We start from the raw sequence: 18,956 nt of genomic DNA, 5'->3' as shown, positions 1-18,956 counted from the left end.
ATAATTGCATAGTGTAGGCCTATCAAGTAGTCAGATGGTTATTGGATGTATAAGACTATGCTTCAACTTCGTTCATGGAAGTACCTTGGCAGTTCATTCGCATCCACTGCTCTCGGGCCTGGTCGCTGTCAATGATAGTGGTGCTGAAACGCTGTGAAATTCAACGCGCTGTTTGCCAGGTGAAGGTTGGCCTCTTTCATTGTATACATCTTTCTCAACACTATGTCCTATTGGACACTCGTTGCATACTTGAGTGTTGTTTTATGTTCTCATAAACAGGCGTTTTCCATAATGGTTTGTGATGTCTAGCCTAACCTCGTCCCCAGGCTATTACGCATTTCCTCGGAGGGTTCTGGGAATGAGATGACGTGTATCCCGACTTTCTATATTCACACAAGTGATGCTGTAAGCTAACGTTTCCTCCGATACGTCCAAATACCCGTAATACGATTGAATTACAGTGTAATGTGAGGTTGAATCGCATGGTGTCAGTACCCAACTAGAATAACGCTCCTGGTAGAGTTCCTCTCGTCATACTTGTGAGTCCGCCCTTTTTGCAGGTTTGGTAGCTTTTATTCAGTCGCTGGAGAAATACAGTTGTGCATCATCGTGAAGCGAATAAGATATAACATTGACATTATTAAGCCACTGTCGAATAATGAGTATTAATCATATTCTGGATGTAATGGACAGACAACAGTCACCAATGAAGAAATAGTGGAAGTGCTGTAGATTTTTGCTATTTATCTTGAAAACATGGAACAAAGAGGATGCGGGGCATGGCTGGAGCGACGGCAGTGGGTCACCTACGTGGTTGCTTTGGTTCTCTTTTGGAGCGGAGCTTCTGCTCAGATAAGATACTCCATCTCTGAAGAGCTTAAGGAAGGAACTGTAGTGGGGAATATAGCTAAGGATTTGGGTATAGAACTGAGCACGTTGAAAGAAAGGGGATTTCGAATCGTGTCTGGCTCGACCGAGCCCTTTTTCCGGGTAAATCAGAATAATGGCATCTTGTATGTGAATCGAAAAATAGACAGAGAGGAGGTGTGTGAACGGAGCAGCGTGTGTTTAATAAACCTGAAAACCGTTCTAGAGAACCCGCTGGAGATCCATTATGTCGCGGTGGAGGTGTTAGATGTTAACGACCATTCTCCCAGCTTTTCAGAGAAAGAGAAACGGTTAGAGATTTCAGAATCTGCATTACCGGGAGCGCGATTTCAGTTACAAGCAGCGCGCGACTCAGATAGTGGCCAATTCTCCGTTCAACAATATAAACTCAGTGACAATGACCATTTTCGTATAGAAGTTAAAGATAGAGGTGAAGACCGTAAAATACCGTTTTTAATTTTACTGAAGCAGTTAGACAGGGAAGTTACTAAGAACCATGTGTTATTATTTGCAGCCTTGGATGGAGGAAAACCAGTGAGGTCTGGCACCAGCGAAATAAAGATTGAGGTATTGGATGTTAATGACAATTCCCCCATTTTTACTAAAGACGTGTACTCTGTAAGGCTGAGTGAAAATGTTCCTGTCGGTGCAACTGTCATTCAGGTAAACGCAACCGATTTAGACGAAGGTGCAAACGGTGAAGTTAGATATTCATTTGGTAATGAAGTAGATAGAAAGGTACGGGAGCTTTTTATTTTGGATTCGATTACTGGTGAAATAACAGTCAAAAGTGTGATAGATTATGAGGAAAATAATATATATGAGATTGATATACAAGCATCAGACCAAGGACTTGCTCCCCTCACAACCGACAAAAGCGTCATAGTAAAGATTGTTGACGTCAACGACAATGCGCCTGAGATTGAGGTGACATCCTTTTCGAATGCAATACCCGAGGACTCTAAACCCGGAACCACAGTCGCACTAATCAGTGTTAATGATTTGGACTCTGGTCTCAATGGGAAAGTTATTTGCTCAGTACTTGAAGATTTACCTTTCAAACTAATGTCGTCTTTACAAGATAACATGTATTCTGTTATCACAAAGTCGCCACTGGACAGAGAGAAACAATCTGAATATGATTTAACAATTGTTGCCAAAGACGAAGGCCAGCCTTCCTTGTCATCTATAAAGACTATCAGCGTTGTTGTATCAGATGTAAATGATAACAGTCCAGAGTTTTCACTGAGTCCCTATATGGTTTATGTCACTGAAAATAACGACCCAGGAGGCTCAGTATTTTCGGTGAGTGCCTCAGATCTTGACATAAATGAAAACGCACTTATTTCATATCATATTCTGAGAGACAGTGGTGAGCAGAACAAATGGGCATCTTTTCTTAGTATTAATTCTGAAACTGGGAACATTTTGGCGCTAAAAAGCTTTGACTTTGAAACGTTAAAAACATTCCATTTCCAAGTTGTAGCTACAGACTCTGGAACTCCGTCACAAAGCACCAACGTCACAGTCAACGTGTTCATTCTGGATCAGAACGACAACGCTCCAGTGATCTTGTATCCAGTCAGCGCTAACGGTTCTGCTGAAGGTGTGGAGGAGATTCCCCGCAATGGGAACGCAGGCCATTTGGTGACTAAAGTAAGAGCCTATGACGCTGATGTGGGATACAACGGATGGTTATTATTTTCACTGCAGGAAGTTACTGACCACAGTCTCTTTGCTTTGGACCGCTATACGGGACAGATAAGGACACTTCGGTCATTCACAGAGACAGACGAGGCTGAGCATAAACTGGTCATACTGGTAAAAGACAATGGGAACGTTTCACTGTCAGCAACAGCTACTGTTATTATCAACGCTGTGGAGCCCAAAGAGGCTTTTGCAGCTTCTGATGTGAAAAGTTCAGTAAAAGACGAGGAGGAGAACAGCGTTACATTTTATTTGATCATTACTTTGGGGTCAGTTTCAACGCTTTTTCTCATCAGTATCATCGTGTTGATTGTAATGCAGTGCTCCAAACCCACAGACTATTCCTCCAAGTATTTACAAGATGTGAATAACGACGGGACACTGTGCCACAGCATCCAGTACAGATCCGGAGACAAACGGTACATGTTAGTTGGACCCAGAATGAGTATAGGTTCTACAATAGTCCCTGGCAGCAATGGAAACACTCTTGTGCTACCCAACCACAAGAGGAGAGCTTCTGGAGAGGTAAGATGTTGAAAATGACCTCGCATTTTAAAATGCAATTTTCTTTGAAAGCCTCTCAGGCTGATATTTCATCGACCAAAAAGGGTTATGCGGTAATGTGTGAAGTACTTTTTTTTTTTTATTGAGCAAGAGATTTGTTTGCTACAACATGACCTCCCAGTTTCGATGATAGAGCCATTGCTCTCAGGACTGGTCGCTGCCCATGTTTGTGGTGATGAAACAATGTTTTGTTCAACGTGCTGTTGACTGGTAAAAGTTTACCAAAACGCAATAACATATATAATATAATACATGCTCGTTTAAGTGGATATTTTATTCTTCTTCGTTCGTATTTGCTTGTTTCGCTGTTGTTGCATACGTGAGTAGGCAACACTTTGCTCTATGGTCGCCTGAAGACAATGGCTTGTGTGCTGACTTTTTTTTTTAGACAGTACAACTTTTGCAGTCACGTTTATTTATCTCGTCAAGATTCCATTAGTAAGCTTCAAGAGTAGTGTAATTTGAGGTAGAATCGCATGGTGTCAGTACCCAACTAGAAAAACGCTACTGATAGAAACACTTCTCGACATGCTTTTGAGGCCGCCCCCGTTCTGGTTTCGTAGCTTATTCCGTCGCTGGAGGAGGAACACAGTCGTGAGCTTCGTGGGGAGAATAACATTTCAATTGTGTATTCTGAAAACACTATTGGATAATGAGCTTTGGACATATTTGTTTATGTATTGGATAGACAACTGTCACCAATGAAGGAATAGTGGAAGTGCTGTGGATTATTTGTATTGCTCTTGAAAACATGGAACAAAGAGGATGCGGGGCATGGCTGGAGGGACGGCAGTGGGTCGTCTTATTAGTTGCTTTGATTTTCTTTTGGAGCGGGGCTTCAGCTCAAATAAAATACTCCATCTCTGAAGGGGTTAAGGAAGGAACTGTCGTGGGGAATATAGCTAAGGATTTGGGAATAGATCTGAGTACCTTGACTGAAAGGGGATTTCGAATCGTGTCTGGTTCGACCGAGCCCCTTTTCCAGGTAAACCAGAATGACGGCATCTTGTATGTGAACCGAAAAATAGACCGAGAGGAGGTGTGTGAACGGAGCAGCGTGTGTTTGATCAACCTGAAAACCGTTCTAGAGAACCCGCTGGAGATTCATTATGTTGCGGTGGAGGTGTTAGACGTTAACGACCATTCTCCCAGCTTTCCAGATAAAGAGAAACGGTTAGAGATATCTGAGTCCGCATTGCCAGGAGCACGATTTCAGCTACAAACAGCGCGCGACCCAGACGGTGGAACAAATTCTGTTCAACAGTATAAACTCAGCCACAATGATCATTTCCGTTTAGAGGTTATGGACAGAGATGAAGATGGTAAAATTCCTATTCTAAATCTACAGAAACCGCTAGATAAAGAATCAACGAGGACCCATAGATTTCTGCTCACGGCTATTGATGGAGGTATACCTCCGAGATCTGGTACTATCAACATAATTGTCGACGTTTTAGATGTAAATGATAATATGCCAGTTTTCAACGAAGAGTCATACTCTGTAATGTTGAATGAAAATGCCCCTGTTGGCACGACAGTTGTACAAGTAAACGCTACGGATATAGATGACGATTTGAACGGTGAGGTTATTTACTCCTTTGGTAATAATGTAAATAGTAAGTTACGTAATCTATTTGATGTTGACACTAATACTGGTGAAGTAATTGTGAAAGGACTGATAGACTTTGAGGTTAAAGATCGCTATGAAATTGATATACAGGCATCAGACAGGGGAGCCGTTCCCTTGACAACTTACAAAAGCGTAAAAATAAAAATAGTTGACCTCAACGATAATGCACCTGAAATAGAGGTGACATCCTTTTCTAAGCCAATCCCCGAATATTCCAGATCCGGAACCACTGTCGCTCTTATAAGTGTTAATGATTTAGACTCTGGTCTCAATGGTAAAGTTATCTGTTCTATACGTGAGGACGTCCCTTTCAAACTAATGCCGTCTTTACAGGACAACATGTACTCTGTAGTCACCAAGTCACCGCTGGATAGAGAGGAAGTATCTCAATACGAGTTTACAATAGTTGCCAAAGACGAAGGCCAGCCTTCCTTGTCATCTGTAAAGACTATTATTATTGTTGTATCAGATGTGAATGATAACAGTCCAGAATTTTCACTGAGTCCTTATACTTTCTATGTCACTGAGAATAACGACCCAGGAGGTTCAGTATTTTCCGTCAGTGCCTCAGATCGTGACATAAATGAAAACGCTCTGATTTCATATCATATTCCGAGAGACAGTGTCGAGGAGAACAAATGGGCATCTTTTCTCAACATAAACTTGGAAAATGGGAACATTTTGGCTCTAAAAAGCTTTGACTTTGAAAGGTTAAAAACGTTCAAATTTCAAGTTGTAGCTACTGACTCTGGAACTCCGTCCCGAAGCACCAACGTCACAGTGAACGTCTTCATTCTGGATCAAAACGACAACGCTCCAGTGATATTGTATCCAGTCAGCGCTAACGGTTCCGCTGAAGGTGTGGAGGAGATTCCCCGTAATGTGAACGCAGGCCATTTGGTGACTAAAGTGAGAGCCTATGACGCTGATATAGGATATAACGGCTGGTTATTATTTTCACTGCAGGAAGTTACTGACCACAGTCTCTTTGCTTTGGACCGCTATACAGGACAGATAAGGACACTTCGGTCATTCACAGAGACAGACGAGCCTGATCATAAACTGGTCATACTGGTAAAAGACAATGGGAACGTTTCACTGTCAGCAACAGCTACTGTGATTATCAACGTTGTGGAGCCCAAAGAGGCGTTTGCAGCTTCTGATGTTAAAAGTTCAGTGAAAGACGAGGAGGAGAACAGCGTTACATTTTATTTGATCGTTACTTTGGGGTCAGTATCAACGCTTTTTCTCATCAGTATCATCGTGTTGATTGCAATGCAGTGCTCCAAAACCACAGACTATTCGCCCAAGTATTTACAAGATACAAATTACGACGGGACACTGTGCCACAGCATCCAGTACAGATCCGGAGACAAACGGTACATGTTAGTTGGACCCAGAATGAGTATAGGTTCTACAATTGTCCCGGGCAGCAATGGAAATACTCTAGTGATACCCGAACACAGTAGACTTGCGTCTAGAGAGGTAAGATGTTGACCACTTTGCCATGAGTAGCAACTATTTGGTTCTCAGTATTCTCTAAGTGATATTCCTGATGCTTACAGGATCTGTGCCTCAGGGGTTGAATGTATGAGTATAGATTATGGAGTGTGAAATATGATTGCCAGTATTGTAGGTGACAACAGAACATGCACTTGTCTGTGTTATGACAATAATGGGTGTATTAGCAATATTCGTTTTACTTCAGAGGGTCCTGTCCTACGGTTTTTTTCTCTTCTGAAGTCACTGCACTTTGTGGTTTCGCTGTCCATGGTGCTGAAACATTGCAGAGTTCATTCTGCGTCTTCGTTTTGGCAAAATTCTCCTGGAATGGTTAACGATCATTTATAGATTCACTAAGGTTATATTAGCAGCATTTTCTAAACGTCAACATACACACCCTGACTTCTCATCAAGATATTTCCCATTCATGTCTCATCTTTGCCTAACCAGAACAATGGTTTTTAATATTGTTGTATTTTATTGCACGTTTCTGTTTCGAAATAGCACTCGGTATTGGGGTAGTAATGGTTCGTAAAGGGTATAATTACCCTACGAAATCCTGCAATATGAGGTGGAAACGCATGGTGTCAGTGCGCAAGTAAAATGGTGCTTATGAAAGAAATCTATTGGTCATACTTTTGAGTCCGCCCTTTAGAGCTGGTTTGCTATTTCCTCAGTAGCAGAATTCAGCCGTGAGCATCGAGGATACATTGTTATTTAAAACCTTTCATCGCCAACATACTGTAAGTTAACGAGCTGCGATCATATTTGGGACTGCAATGGATAAGATTAGTTTGCCATTAGAGGCATAGTGGAAGTGCTCGGGATTTTTTAAAACCATAAAACATGGAACAAAGAGGACGCGGGGCATTGCAGGAGCGATGCCAGTGGGTCGCGTTCATGGTTGCTTTGGTTCTCTTTTGGAGCGGAGCTTCTGCTCAGATAAGATACTCAATCTCTGAAGAGCTTACGGAAGGAACTGTCGTGGGGAATGTAGCTAAGGATTTGGGAATAGATCTGAGCACCTTGAAGGATAGAAGATTTCGAATCGTGTCTGGCTCGACTGAACCCCTTTTCCAGATAAACCAGAATGACGGCATCTTGTATATGAACCGAAAAATAGACCGAGAGGAGGTGTGCGAACGGAGCAGCGTGTGTTTAATAAACCTGAAAACCGTTCTAGAGAACCCACTGGAGATCCATTATGTCGCGGTGGAGTTGTTAGACGTTAACGACCATTCTCCCAGCTTTCCGGAGAAAGAGAAACGTTTAGAGATATTTGAGTCAGCGTCACCGGGGGCGAGATTTCAGCTACAAGCTGCGCGCGACCCAGATATAGATCCATTCTCCGTTCAACAATATAAACTTAGTCACAATGACCATTTTCGTTTAGAAGTTAAAGACCGAGGTGAGGATGGCAAAATGCCGTTTTTGGTTTTACATAAACCACTAGACAGAGAAGCAGTAAGGAGCCACAAACTCCTCCTCACTGCCATTGACGGTGGAAAACCTCCTAGATCTGGAACTCTTGAAATATCTGTTGATGTATTGGATGTTAACGACAATAACCCAGTGTTCACTAAAGATGAATATACAGTAAGGTTGACTGAAAACGCTCCTTTGGGAACAATGGTGATACGGGTAAATGCCACCGATTTAGACAGTGGTCTGAACGGGGATATAATGTATTCATTTGGCAATGACGTCAACAGCAGGTTAAGGAAACTGTTTAATTTAGACACCGTAACCGGTGAAATAACTGTGAAAGGACAAATAGACTTTGAGGAAAAAGATAGTTATCTGATTGATATACAGGCATCAGATCAAGGACCCGTTCCCCTGACAACGGACAAGAGTGTAAAAATTAAAATAGTTGACTTCAACGATAATGCACCTGAGATAGAGGTGACATTATTTTCTAAGGCAATCCCCGAAGATTCCAAGCCCGGAACGACTGTAGCACTAATCAGTGTTAATGATTTGGACTCTGGTCTCAATGGGAAAGTTACATGTTCTGTATTTGAAGATATACCTTTCAAACTAATGCCGTCTTTACAAGATAACATGTACTCTGTAATAACTAAGTCCCCACTGGACAGAGAGAAACAATCTGAATATGATCTAACAATATTTGCTACAGACGCAGGCCAGCCGTCCATGTCATCTGTAAAAACTGTAAGGGTTGTTGTATCAGATGTGAATGATAACTGTCCAGAGTTTTCACTGAGTCCCTATAATTTCTATGTCACTGAAAATAACGACCCAGGTGCCTCGGTATTTTCGGTGAGTGCGTCAGATCTTGACATAAATGAAAACGCGTTTATTTCATATCATATTCTGAGAGACGGTGGTGACGAGAATAAATGGGCATCTTTTCTCAACATTAATTCGGAAAATGGAAACATTTTGGCGCTAAAAAGCTTTGACTTTGAAACCCTCAAAGTATTCCAATTCCAAGTTGTAGCTACAGACTCTGGAACTCCGTTACTAAGCAGCAACGTCACAGTGAACGTGTTTATTCTGGATCAGAACGACAACGCTCCAGTGATCTTGTATCCAGTCAGCACTAACGGTTCTGCTGAAGGTGTGGAGGAGATTCCCCGCAATGTGAACGCAGGCCATTTGGTCACTAAAGTGAGAGCCTATGACGCTGATATAGGATATAACGGCTGGTTATTATTTTCACTGCAGGAAGTTACTGACCACAGTCTCTTTGCTTTGGACCGCTATACGGGACAGATAAGGACACTTCGGTCATTCACAGAGACAGACGAGGCTGAGCATAAACTGGTCATACTGGTAAAAGACAATGGGAACGTTTCACTGTCAGCAACAGCTACTGTGATTATCAACGTTGTGGAGCCCAAAGAGGCGTTTGCAGCTTCTGATGTTAAAAGTTCAGTAAAAGACGAGGAGGAGAACAGCGTTACATTTTATTTGATCATTACTTTGGGGTCAGTTTCAACGCTTTTTCTCATCAGTATCATCGTGTTGATTGTAATGCAGTGCTCCAAAGCCACAGACTATTCCTCCAAGTATTTACAAGATGTGAATTACGACGGGACACTGTGTCACAGCATCCAGTACAGATCCGGAGACAAACGGTACATGTTAGTTGGACCCAGAATGAGTATAGGTTCTACAATAGTCCCGGGCAGCAATGGGAATACTCTAGTGTTACCTGAACACAGAAGAGCTTCTGGAGAGGTAAGATGTGTATTGGGCTAAGGGAGTTCAACACGGAGTATATGAGAGTCTTAATGTTGCCTTTTTTGTACTGTTGTGTATGCCTCAATTAGTTGAACTTCTTACATGACTTGTGTAGTTGAGTGGATAGAGATAGGCCTTTTACGTTATTGGGAAGTGACTGTCATACCCTTTCATGAGATTACATGGTGCTGAAATGTGAAAATAGTGAAGAGGGAATATGTCCATTGGTTAGTGTTGTGAGTTACTTACAATATAATCAGAAACTTTTGAGTTGGCCTCAATTCCATAGGATCCTATTTAATTTGATATCTTCTCAACCAGTTGACACATCTGATTCAACCAATCAAATAACTATCAATACCTTTGTATTGGTCGTATGGTGGGTTGATTCTCCGGTAAGACGTCACTTACACTGGAGCTGCATTCAACAACGGAAATAGTTCGCAAACGTTGGCGAACACATTTCATTTGTTTTGTTAAGGTTAGCGAACAGTCTTTGGAGATATTGTGTGGCGAACATAAGTATCTGTTCGGGTCTAAACTGCTGCTAAAAATAATAATGTGGCTATGTGGACTTTCTACTATTTTTTTAGTAGGAATAGCTGAGTCCTTTTCAGTGTCAGCTAAAAAGCCACAGTAATCCTTACAAAAAGTAGCTGTTTGATGTTTCAGCGTAACATGTTAGAATATGAATTCAAATCATCGAATTGAAATTGTTACTCTGGCAACAAGTTCGCTGCAAACATAAGCCTTGTTGAACGCGCCTCTGGAGCGGCAAAGATGACATGATCGCTACAATCTGCTCATTCAGGAGGGTCAGCCTGAGTTTGGCCATGTATTGATAATCCAATCTATCAAGCATACAAACAAGTTAGCGTGAAATACTGTATATATATGATTCATAGATTAGTGAACCAGAGGTACAGCTCCAGTAGGAGCCTGGCCCTCAATGCAGATCTACACAGTAAAAACTGGAGAGTGTTTTTTTCTGGAGGTAAAGTGATTTTCCTCTCAAGTAGTGAAAATTAAATCATGTTTGAGTCTAGTTATTACCAGCAGCAGCTGGACTGGGAGCTAAAATAAAGATGAAATTCTATTGGAGTAAAACCGCATGACCACGCCCACTAATGTTGGTTAAATTTAGATTTCCCGCCATTTGTCTATTTGCAAGTGTCTCGTGAAAGGAAAGAGTGGACAGATCGAGAGCGTGGATCCGCCGAACATCCGTAGTCATTCACTGAACCACAGCATTTCTTCACTTCTGAACTTAATCAGAGTTCCAGGTAAGTTCACTGTTACTGGTTAACTTTGTGTGCAAATTCAAACTGTTGAGCATCATTACAGCTAGCTAGCTAGCTAGCATTGTAGTGTAGGCTTTCTGTTGCCGCACTATTTGCGTAGTAAGATGCTAATGTGGGCAGCTAGCTAGAGCTAATTAGCTAGCTATCTGCAGCAACATTACGTTACACCACTTTTAGTGGTTTATGGACAGTATGTACGCCCAGTGGATCGGTGCATCACCTGGTTTACATTTTCAACAGAGCGGTATTAGCTATTATCTGTAGCTAGCTCACTTTACTGACTAAGTATCGGCCAGCAGGTTAGTCGGTGCAACATGTGTTTTACTCTGAAAAACGAGCTGTTAGTTGTTATTAGACCGTATTTAGCGTCAGGCAGGTCGATGCAACACATGATTTACTCTAAACAGAGCACTGCTCTGACAGTTAGCGACAGTTAGTCTGTGTTACATGTGCGTTTCACTCAAGTTTAGGGCTATTAGACAGTTTTAGCTCAGTTTGGTCTGTGTGACACCTGCATTTTACTCTGAACAGAGCTGATGGACAGTTTTAGCTCAGTTTGGTCGGTGCAACACCCGCGTTTTACTCTGAACTCTAGAGCTAGACAATTTTTAGCTGCTGTTTGGTCGGTAAGACACGTGCGTTTCACTCTGAAAAGAAAGCTGTTAGTTGTTAGTAGACAGTATTTAGCGTCAGGCAGGTCGATGCAACACATGCTTTACTCTAAACAGAGCACTGCTCTCTCGTAATTTGTGCATATTTGTCTTAATGCAATTTAAATGAACCATTTTCTTGTCATCAAGGATGCAGGCTGTACGAGTGAAGTACAGGGATTGTCAGAAGTACATTTGTTATGAGGTGCAACTGACCTTCAAATCCTTTTTGGATTGAGGTGAGTGAAAAGTTTCACATTTCACACAATATCCAATGGAACAACATACTTACACTTTAAATATACTTACTTTATATTTACTGTCAAATTGATTGCCAATTTCCTTGCTGATAATGAATACAAAGCAAACTTGCGCCTCCCCAGATCACAGATCAGTCAAAGATTGGTTTATGTTTTGGGAGTTGTCTAATTATGCTCATCTGTAGCTGCGCTCATTGTCTTTGCCTGTCATGAATGGTTTATGTTTTGGGAGTTGTCTAATTATGCTCATCTGTAGCTGCGCTCGTTGTCTTTGCCTGTCATGAATGGTTTATGTTTTGGGAGTTGTCTAATTATGCTCATCTGTAGCTGCGCTCATTGTCTTTGCCTGTCATGAATGGTTTTAAAGAATAAGTGATACTAACATTTGTATGCTGCCACAATATGTGTTGATAGCTATCTGTGGCGTATTGCAATAGTACTCAGACTGCTGTTATAATAATTCAGTACGTGGCTGTAGATGGCATATAATTGGAATTGACGTGGAAAGACGTGGCAAGGTGCATGAAGTCAGTTTTGGGGTTACGATGTTCATGTAAAGATGACCTCTTGATTTCTGTCTTCTGTTCTGTTTTTTTCTCAAGAAAATACACAACATATTTAATCAATACGGTAATGCAACTATATTTTGTCGTCACAGTTGCCAATAAATTTGACATTCCAACCTTGGACTTAAAAGTCTATGATGAATCGGAGACTGAAGTTGATGAGGAGGTGTTTGACTTTCTTCTAAAGAAGCAAGGCCTTGGTGTGCTGGAGATTTGTTTACCGCAAGACCCAAATCCTGATGGGTAGTTGCTTATTAGCTTAGTGCTTCACATTCATCCATACAGTCCTAGCTAGCCTAACACATGTTCTGAATATGTGAGACAAGCAGATATATCTGCTGATTTTCTTTTCTCATTTTGATATTTTAAAATGATCTTTGTTTCTGTGCTCACCTCTCCCACCCCGTTTAGAACAGTAGTGGGCCTAATCAATTCAAAATGTTACATTTTTGCATTCCGCTTGTCATTAACAAAAGTCCTCTAATCATAATAATGGATGTTTCCACCTAAATTGTGTTATAATTACAGTGTTAATCACACCAGTTAAATGTTAACATGATTGCTAGATTCGTTGAGCTCTTCTGCAAGCAGCTCCTTATCAAAATACAGTGGATACAATGATGGGGACTCCAATGACACCATTATATTGCAGCAGAGTCCTGCTACAAGAAAGACAGCTGAGGATAATCGTCTCTCATGTAAAGTACTGCAAATTACCAGTTTAAAAAAAATGCCATACTTGAAGATTGAGTGATAAATGACATCAATGGAAGTTGTGAGATGGTGATCATGGTGTGTTTGATTATTCTTGCTATTTCATTGCTGTTTTAAAAGTGTTAATGTGTTCCTTTTTGAAATTACTCCGACTTAGATGATTGAAGGCATTCTGAACAACAAACCTGGAGGAGAGAGGATCATGATTGAGTATGCTCGGACAAAAAGCCTAACAGATAGCAGAAGACGTGATATGGCCAAGATATTAGTTGCACAAATGACAAGTGAACATGGGTGGGTATATGTCATATACTCATTACATACCTTACCACCTAACACAATTTTTAGCAGAAGTTGTGATTTACACATGAATACTTTTGTTTGGATCTCAAACAGTAAAGTGTGTGTGTCTAGGACAAGTCCTTCAAGGCGTGTTAGAGGACTACGCAAAGGGCATCATTGCCTTGTTCCCATACCTGGCCGATCCTAGGAGCAAATTTGGTTATGTAAGTACATTAAAAACAAAGTCTAACCTTTTTAACTCTCTGGGACTCTTAAACCTTACAATTTTTCCAGAATGGCAATATTTACATTGTTTTACTGTTGGGTGATGTTTTTATTTAAACTATACATCTGTAACATGTCTGTATGCCCACCATCTCTGCCATCTTTCCTAAGCTCAACTCTGGTGGTATAAAAGCCCAGTTATGTTCTGCACTGCGAGGGTCAGACCTGTTGATCTTCATCTATGGTTACATCTGTAGTTTTAAGGATGAATATGAAGAGATTTTAACCTGCTGCTCCCTCAAACTGAATTATACTTCACTTTAGGAGCATTCTTACAGTGCAGAAGATGGGAGTGGATATCTAGCATGGAGACTGAAATTTGTGCAAAGGGAAGCATCAGAGGGACGACAGAAGACCATGCATCAGTCACTGACGTGTAAGTGATTGTAGTTAGTCTCATTCATGACACATGACCAGAGAATAATTGTATCTGAACATCTCTATAAGCAAGGGTTTCTTAGTCTCTTACTCTTTTAATATTTCTTAGTATTAATTCTGTTTCTGAGTCAAATAAATCCTACTTTTCATCTGGCGACATAACTGCATGCATGGCCATCTTTGCAGAGTTTCCGAGCCTTGTTATTTACATCTTATGACACAATATTGTATACTTGTATAGAGCAGACAAACCCAGTAATCTGTAAAAGTTTCACCATGTTACAGGTGGTCCAAAAGCTGATAGACAGTTTTCCTCTCTGAAGGAGTCTCTAACATACAGCTGAAGCATACAGCTGATGAAACAATTGTAAAGGAGAAGATGAAGCAGATGTTCGCCTATCGTCAAAATATGGTTCATGAACCAGTGAAGTCCTCTGAAATATTCACAGCGTTTCCAAGATTCCAAGACATAGCAGCAATGGTATGTGGATCTTCGACTGCCTTGCCTTAAAACTGTCAGGACAATTGTTTTCAGTTCTACGACAGTCGGATTAGGACTGTGATATATTACATGACGATAGTTCCATCTTGTCTGCGGATTGAGCAAGATTTTAGTCTGATGTTTGGTGATGCAAAGTTCCTGGAGAAGTGGCCTACTCTCTAGTCGCTCTGGATAAGAGCGTCTGCTAAATGACTTAAATGTAATGTAAATGTACAAGGAGAAAGTCATTGACCAAAGCAGTGGCCTCACACGGACAGGCGACCTGGTTCAAAATGCTGAATCCACAACAGAAGTGGAAAATGGTATGCTGGAATAAAATGATTATACTAATGGAAGGGAGCATTGTTTTTGAAAGCAAATGGGATGATGTAACTTTCAGTGAAAATGTGTACTTTCAGGATGGGACAGTGACATGTCCTCCATTTTGGTCCTTGTCCACCTTCCTTCACCGTCACCTCATGGCTGCAAGAGACCAGGAACAATCTCAGCCAGACACACCAGTGAACACATTGAAGTTTATCACGGTGTCATTACAGTTGACTGTTCTGTCCCCATTCCTAATCCTAATAACTACTTTTAAGATTATGAACAAATCATGGTAAGATCATGTGTAGCTGTAATTTACATTTTCACAAACTGTTTGCGAACCGTGATTAATTTTAATAGCACACTAATGAAGTCCTTGTGTCACAGACTGGGACCACGTCATGGATAGCCTTCAGCCCTATCTGCTTGCTGTGGGTTCCCAGAGGAGTGGGATTCACATGTACTCCATTGTGATTGACAAACATGCAATACCTTGTAAGTCACCAGACTCTATTGCCTGTTTTGATGAGCTTTTCAAAGCTCATGTTTGTCTTTGGTACCTTGTACAATCAGGATCTGGTAAATGTGTACAACTTTTGCAAACCACAATTTATGAAATTGATGTTGATACCACCAAGGTTAATCCTAGGGTTGCAGAGTTGAGGGCTCGGATGCTGCATTGAGTTACTAAAAGTTTTGAAGTTGCAAAGGGTTAAAACGCAGCATAGGAAATAACCTTTTTCCTTTCACACAAACGTTTTCATATCATTCATCTAAAATGTTGTGTTTTGCTTGCAAAAGCCCACAGGCAAATGCCAATTCCTTGACAAAACACTTGAAGTTGGTCCACGGACTTTGTCAAGGAAGGACACTTGGTCTTAAATGCGGTCAGGCTGGTTGTTCACAAGTTTATGGCACTTTTTCTGAGTTCAGAAAGGATCTTTATACAGCACACAAACCTTGTTCTGATCACGGTGAAGGCTCCTGAATATGTAGCAGTAAGTAATTTTGATGACCTGCCATCAACAAGTTCCCCTTCTGACTCAGTCCTTGCCAATAAGAGTCTTGTAGACAGCTGCGCTGCAACCATAGCTGAACTTAAAGTGGCAGGTGTAGGTGAAACAACCATTAGCTCTTTGGTCATTTCCAATGAAGGGATAGTTGATGATATTCATATTCAAGCTAAAGAATCTGGGAAGAAGTGTCTGTCTATACAGGAGCCCATTAAAAGTGACATTGAGTGTAAAATTGATCAGTGTTTTGAAAAAATGTAAAATTCCTTTGGTGTATTATATTCTGAAAGTAAGAGAAGTATTTTACAGAAAAGTGGGGAAGGGTCGACCCAGTTGAATGCGTTCTTGGTACAAGATTTGATACACAATGCAATCGGGAATACGGGAGGCTACGATCAAATTATTGTTACTGATATATTTGTTTGCATCCGAATTTTGAAAACATTAGTTTATTTACAAACACCCTAATACAAAGGAGATGATGCAGACTGATTCCAGTTCAAGAGAACTTTATGACTTATGTGATGGAGACCTGTTCCAAGAGCCATGCTCTATTTTCAAAACAGAAGCAATTCAGATACAGCTTCTCTGATGATTTTGAAACTGTAAATCCTCTTGGATCAAAAGCAGGGAAAACAAAATAAATTAGGAGCAATCTATTTCAACTTATGTAATTTTTCTCCAAAGTTCAAATAATTTCTGCTTAATAGTAATTTGGTTGCTTTATTTCATGCCCAAGACATTAAAACATATGGCTTTTCTAAAATACTTGATCCAATTGTGCAGGATATTAAAATACTTGAGGGATGGATTTATGGTTCCCTTGTATGATCAACCAGTGTATGGAACTATTGTCCAAGTCACAGGTGACAACCTTGGTCTTCACTGTTTATTTGGTTTTGTCGAATCATTCATTGCCAGATATTGTTGTCCCTTTTGTCTTGCTGAGACAGACGACTTTCAGACTGAATTTGATGAAGATTCACCCAAGATAGTTATGCGAACTCGAGCACTCCATGCAGAACACTGCCCCCAAAAAAGGCGACAAATCCCAGTCTTCCCTATGTGATGGGTGTTAAACATTCTTGCGTTCTAAACTCCTTGCCGTACTTCAATACACGTGAAAACTTCTCTCTCTATCCATGATATCTTGGAGGGTGTGGCACAATATGAAATGAAACTGCTAGTACTGCACTTGATAGACAAGTACACAACATCAAATGAAATAGACAGGAGAATAAAGAGCTTTAACTATGGTTACATGGAGCAAAACAACAAACCTGCAGTGAAGTTAGGAGAGGACTGTGATGACTTGGGGTTAAATGCTATCCAGTCCTGGTGTTTTACTTCGCAATCTACCACTTCTCTTTGGAGACTTAGTTTGTCCAAATGATCTACACTGGTATTTACTGTTGCTGTTGCTTCAGTGATATCTCCAATGATATCAAAGGGTGTTACAATTTTTTTGAAACACTTAATCGCAGAACACCACAGGTTATTCAAGCAATTCTTTCCAAAAAAGAGGCTGCTACCGAAGCATCATTTTATGGTGCATTACCCCACATGTATGCTTGAAATTTGACCAATTTTACATCGCTGGTGCATGTGCAAAATGAAGCAGAGCATAATTCCTTTAAAAAACAATTAAAAAGCTTAAATGTAACAAACATTGGCAAAAAGAACACAAGTCAAACAGCATACAGTTGGTAGACATTTGACACCAACAGAGTCATGATTAGTCCAGGTAAAATGTCATCTTTAAATGTCATGGACTGGGGCTGTAAGATGGCTGAGACTCTTCCGGTACCAATTGACACCACGGTTTTAAATGTTAAATGGACCAAACACCATGGAAATGTGTATAATTTAGTTGTTTGTCTTAAAGTTCATTGTGAGATGCCAGTTTTTCAGGAAATCCACCATGTTGTTGTTAAAGATGAGTGATTACTGTTGGTTACTTTTGCCCTATAAATAATGTCTTTATGAGCATTTTAATGCAGATAGAGTTGGTGTGCAACAGAGGGACCTTATGTAGTGGATGTTAAAGAGCTTTTCTGTTACAAAGCATTTGATATACAGATGTCTTACAGTTGTGGTGATTCAAGTTTGTTTATAGTCTCATACTGTTTCCCGTGACTCTAAAAACGGCACAGTAAGCTCTTTAAAACCAATATGTATTGTATTGCAATATTGGCTTTTTGATTTACTTTTAAAGGAGGGACAGATGCCAAAATGTAATTTTACAGAGGCCACAATTTGATTTGATCATCAGTGTTTTTGATATCTGAGATGCTAGTTTCACAAAATCCTCCATGTCATTGTTAGATGTATTGAATTGCAATATTGAGCTTTTCTATGTACATGTATTCAAGTGAACAGAGGCCAACATTTCATTTCAGTCCACAATTGTATTTTATTATCATCAGTATTTTGATGTATGTATTGCAAATGTCTTACATTTAAGAATAAAGTGCTTTGTTAAATACTGACTTCTGATTTATTGATGTTTAGTTGTACAAATGCTACTCTTGACTGATAATATTCAATTGCATATATTGAGTGAATTGGCAGAGTTGTTTCCATAAAGCTAAATAGAGTAAATTACAGTTTGTAGAAATAACTCTGAAAATTGATCTCTGCAACAAGAGTAAGTTTTTACTCGATTTAGACTGGGACCAGTTTTACTCAGATACATTTACTGTGTAGAACCAGCTAATCCTAAACCATCCATATCTTAACCATTAGGAAGTCAAATGCAACGCTGATCTTAGACCAGTGGAAAGGGGCAACTTCAGCCTTGTATTTACAGGGCCTTGTTACGTGTTTCCCTGATGGCCTTGTGTTGTGGCCTTGAAAGGAATCAATTTCAGCAGTTAGAGACTTTTCATCATCCTTATTTGGAGCTACACCCCATCAGAAAGACAGTCTATTGGCGATTGAATTCAACCTTAAAGCCCACGACACTGTCACGTAGGACTACATTTCAGCCAGTCAAATTGTTTTCGATTCTAACATTCTACCTGTGCCCTTTAATAAGGATGTCAACTAAACCGACGGGTTGGGTTGTCTTATGTTCATTGTTCATGTGTATGCCTACCTCTTTGACAAATGCAGGTTAGAGCATGTAGCCTAATAAGAGACAGTGGTGTTTGCGTGCATGCGTGTCTGAAGGCCTGTGCACCATGGTGGTAACTAGT

At 40.5% G+C, this 18,956-nt stretch overlaps 1 protein-coding gene across 34 annotated transcripts in view; it reads left to right on the top strand.

Moving 5' to 3' along the window:
• Positions 1-18,956, top strand: part of LOC118381995 (protocadherin alpha-C2-like) — a 227,408-nt gene that overhangs the window by 50,050 nt on the left and 158,402 nt on the right. For 2 of the 34 annotated variants that reach the window (XM_035768918.2, XM_052508187.1), the window contains exon 1: positions 592-3,120. The exons of 23 other annotated variants lie outside the window; for them this stretch is intronic. In XM_035768918.2, coding sequence (XP_035624811.2) covers positions 757-3,120 — 2,364 coding nt within the window. In that variant the 5' untranslated portion in view covers positions 592-756. Of the gene's footprint in view, positions 1-591; positions 3,121-3,727; positions 6,275-6,930; positions 9,500-10,673; positions 10,786-11,603; positions 12,565-12,845; positions 13,288-13,389; positions 13,500-13,824; positions 13,937-14,223; positions 15,218-18,956 lie in introns of those variants that run through there. 9 more of the 34 variants (XM_035768910.2, XM_052508194.1, XM_035768924.2 and 6 more) reach the window with 7 other exon arrangements.

The sequence above is a fragment of the Oncorhynchus keta genome, chromosome 4, assembly GCF_023373465.1.
Source record: "Oncorhynchus keta strain PuntledgeMale-10-30-2019 chromosome 4, Oket_V2, whole genome shotgun sequence".
NCBI classification, from domain to species: domain Eukaryota; kingdom Metazoa; phylum Chordata; class Actinopteri; order Salmoniformes; family Salmonidae; genus Oncorhynchus; species Oncorhynchus keta.
Note: the sequence above shows the minus strand (reverse complement) of the source record. Positions and strands in the feature narration are given on the sequence as shown.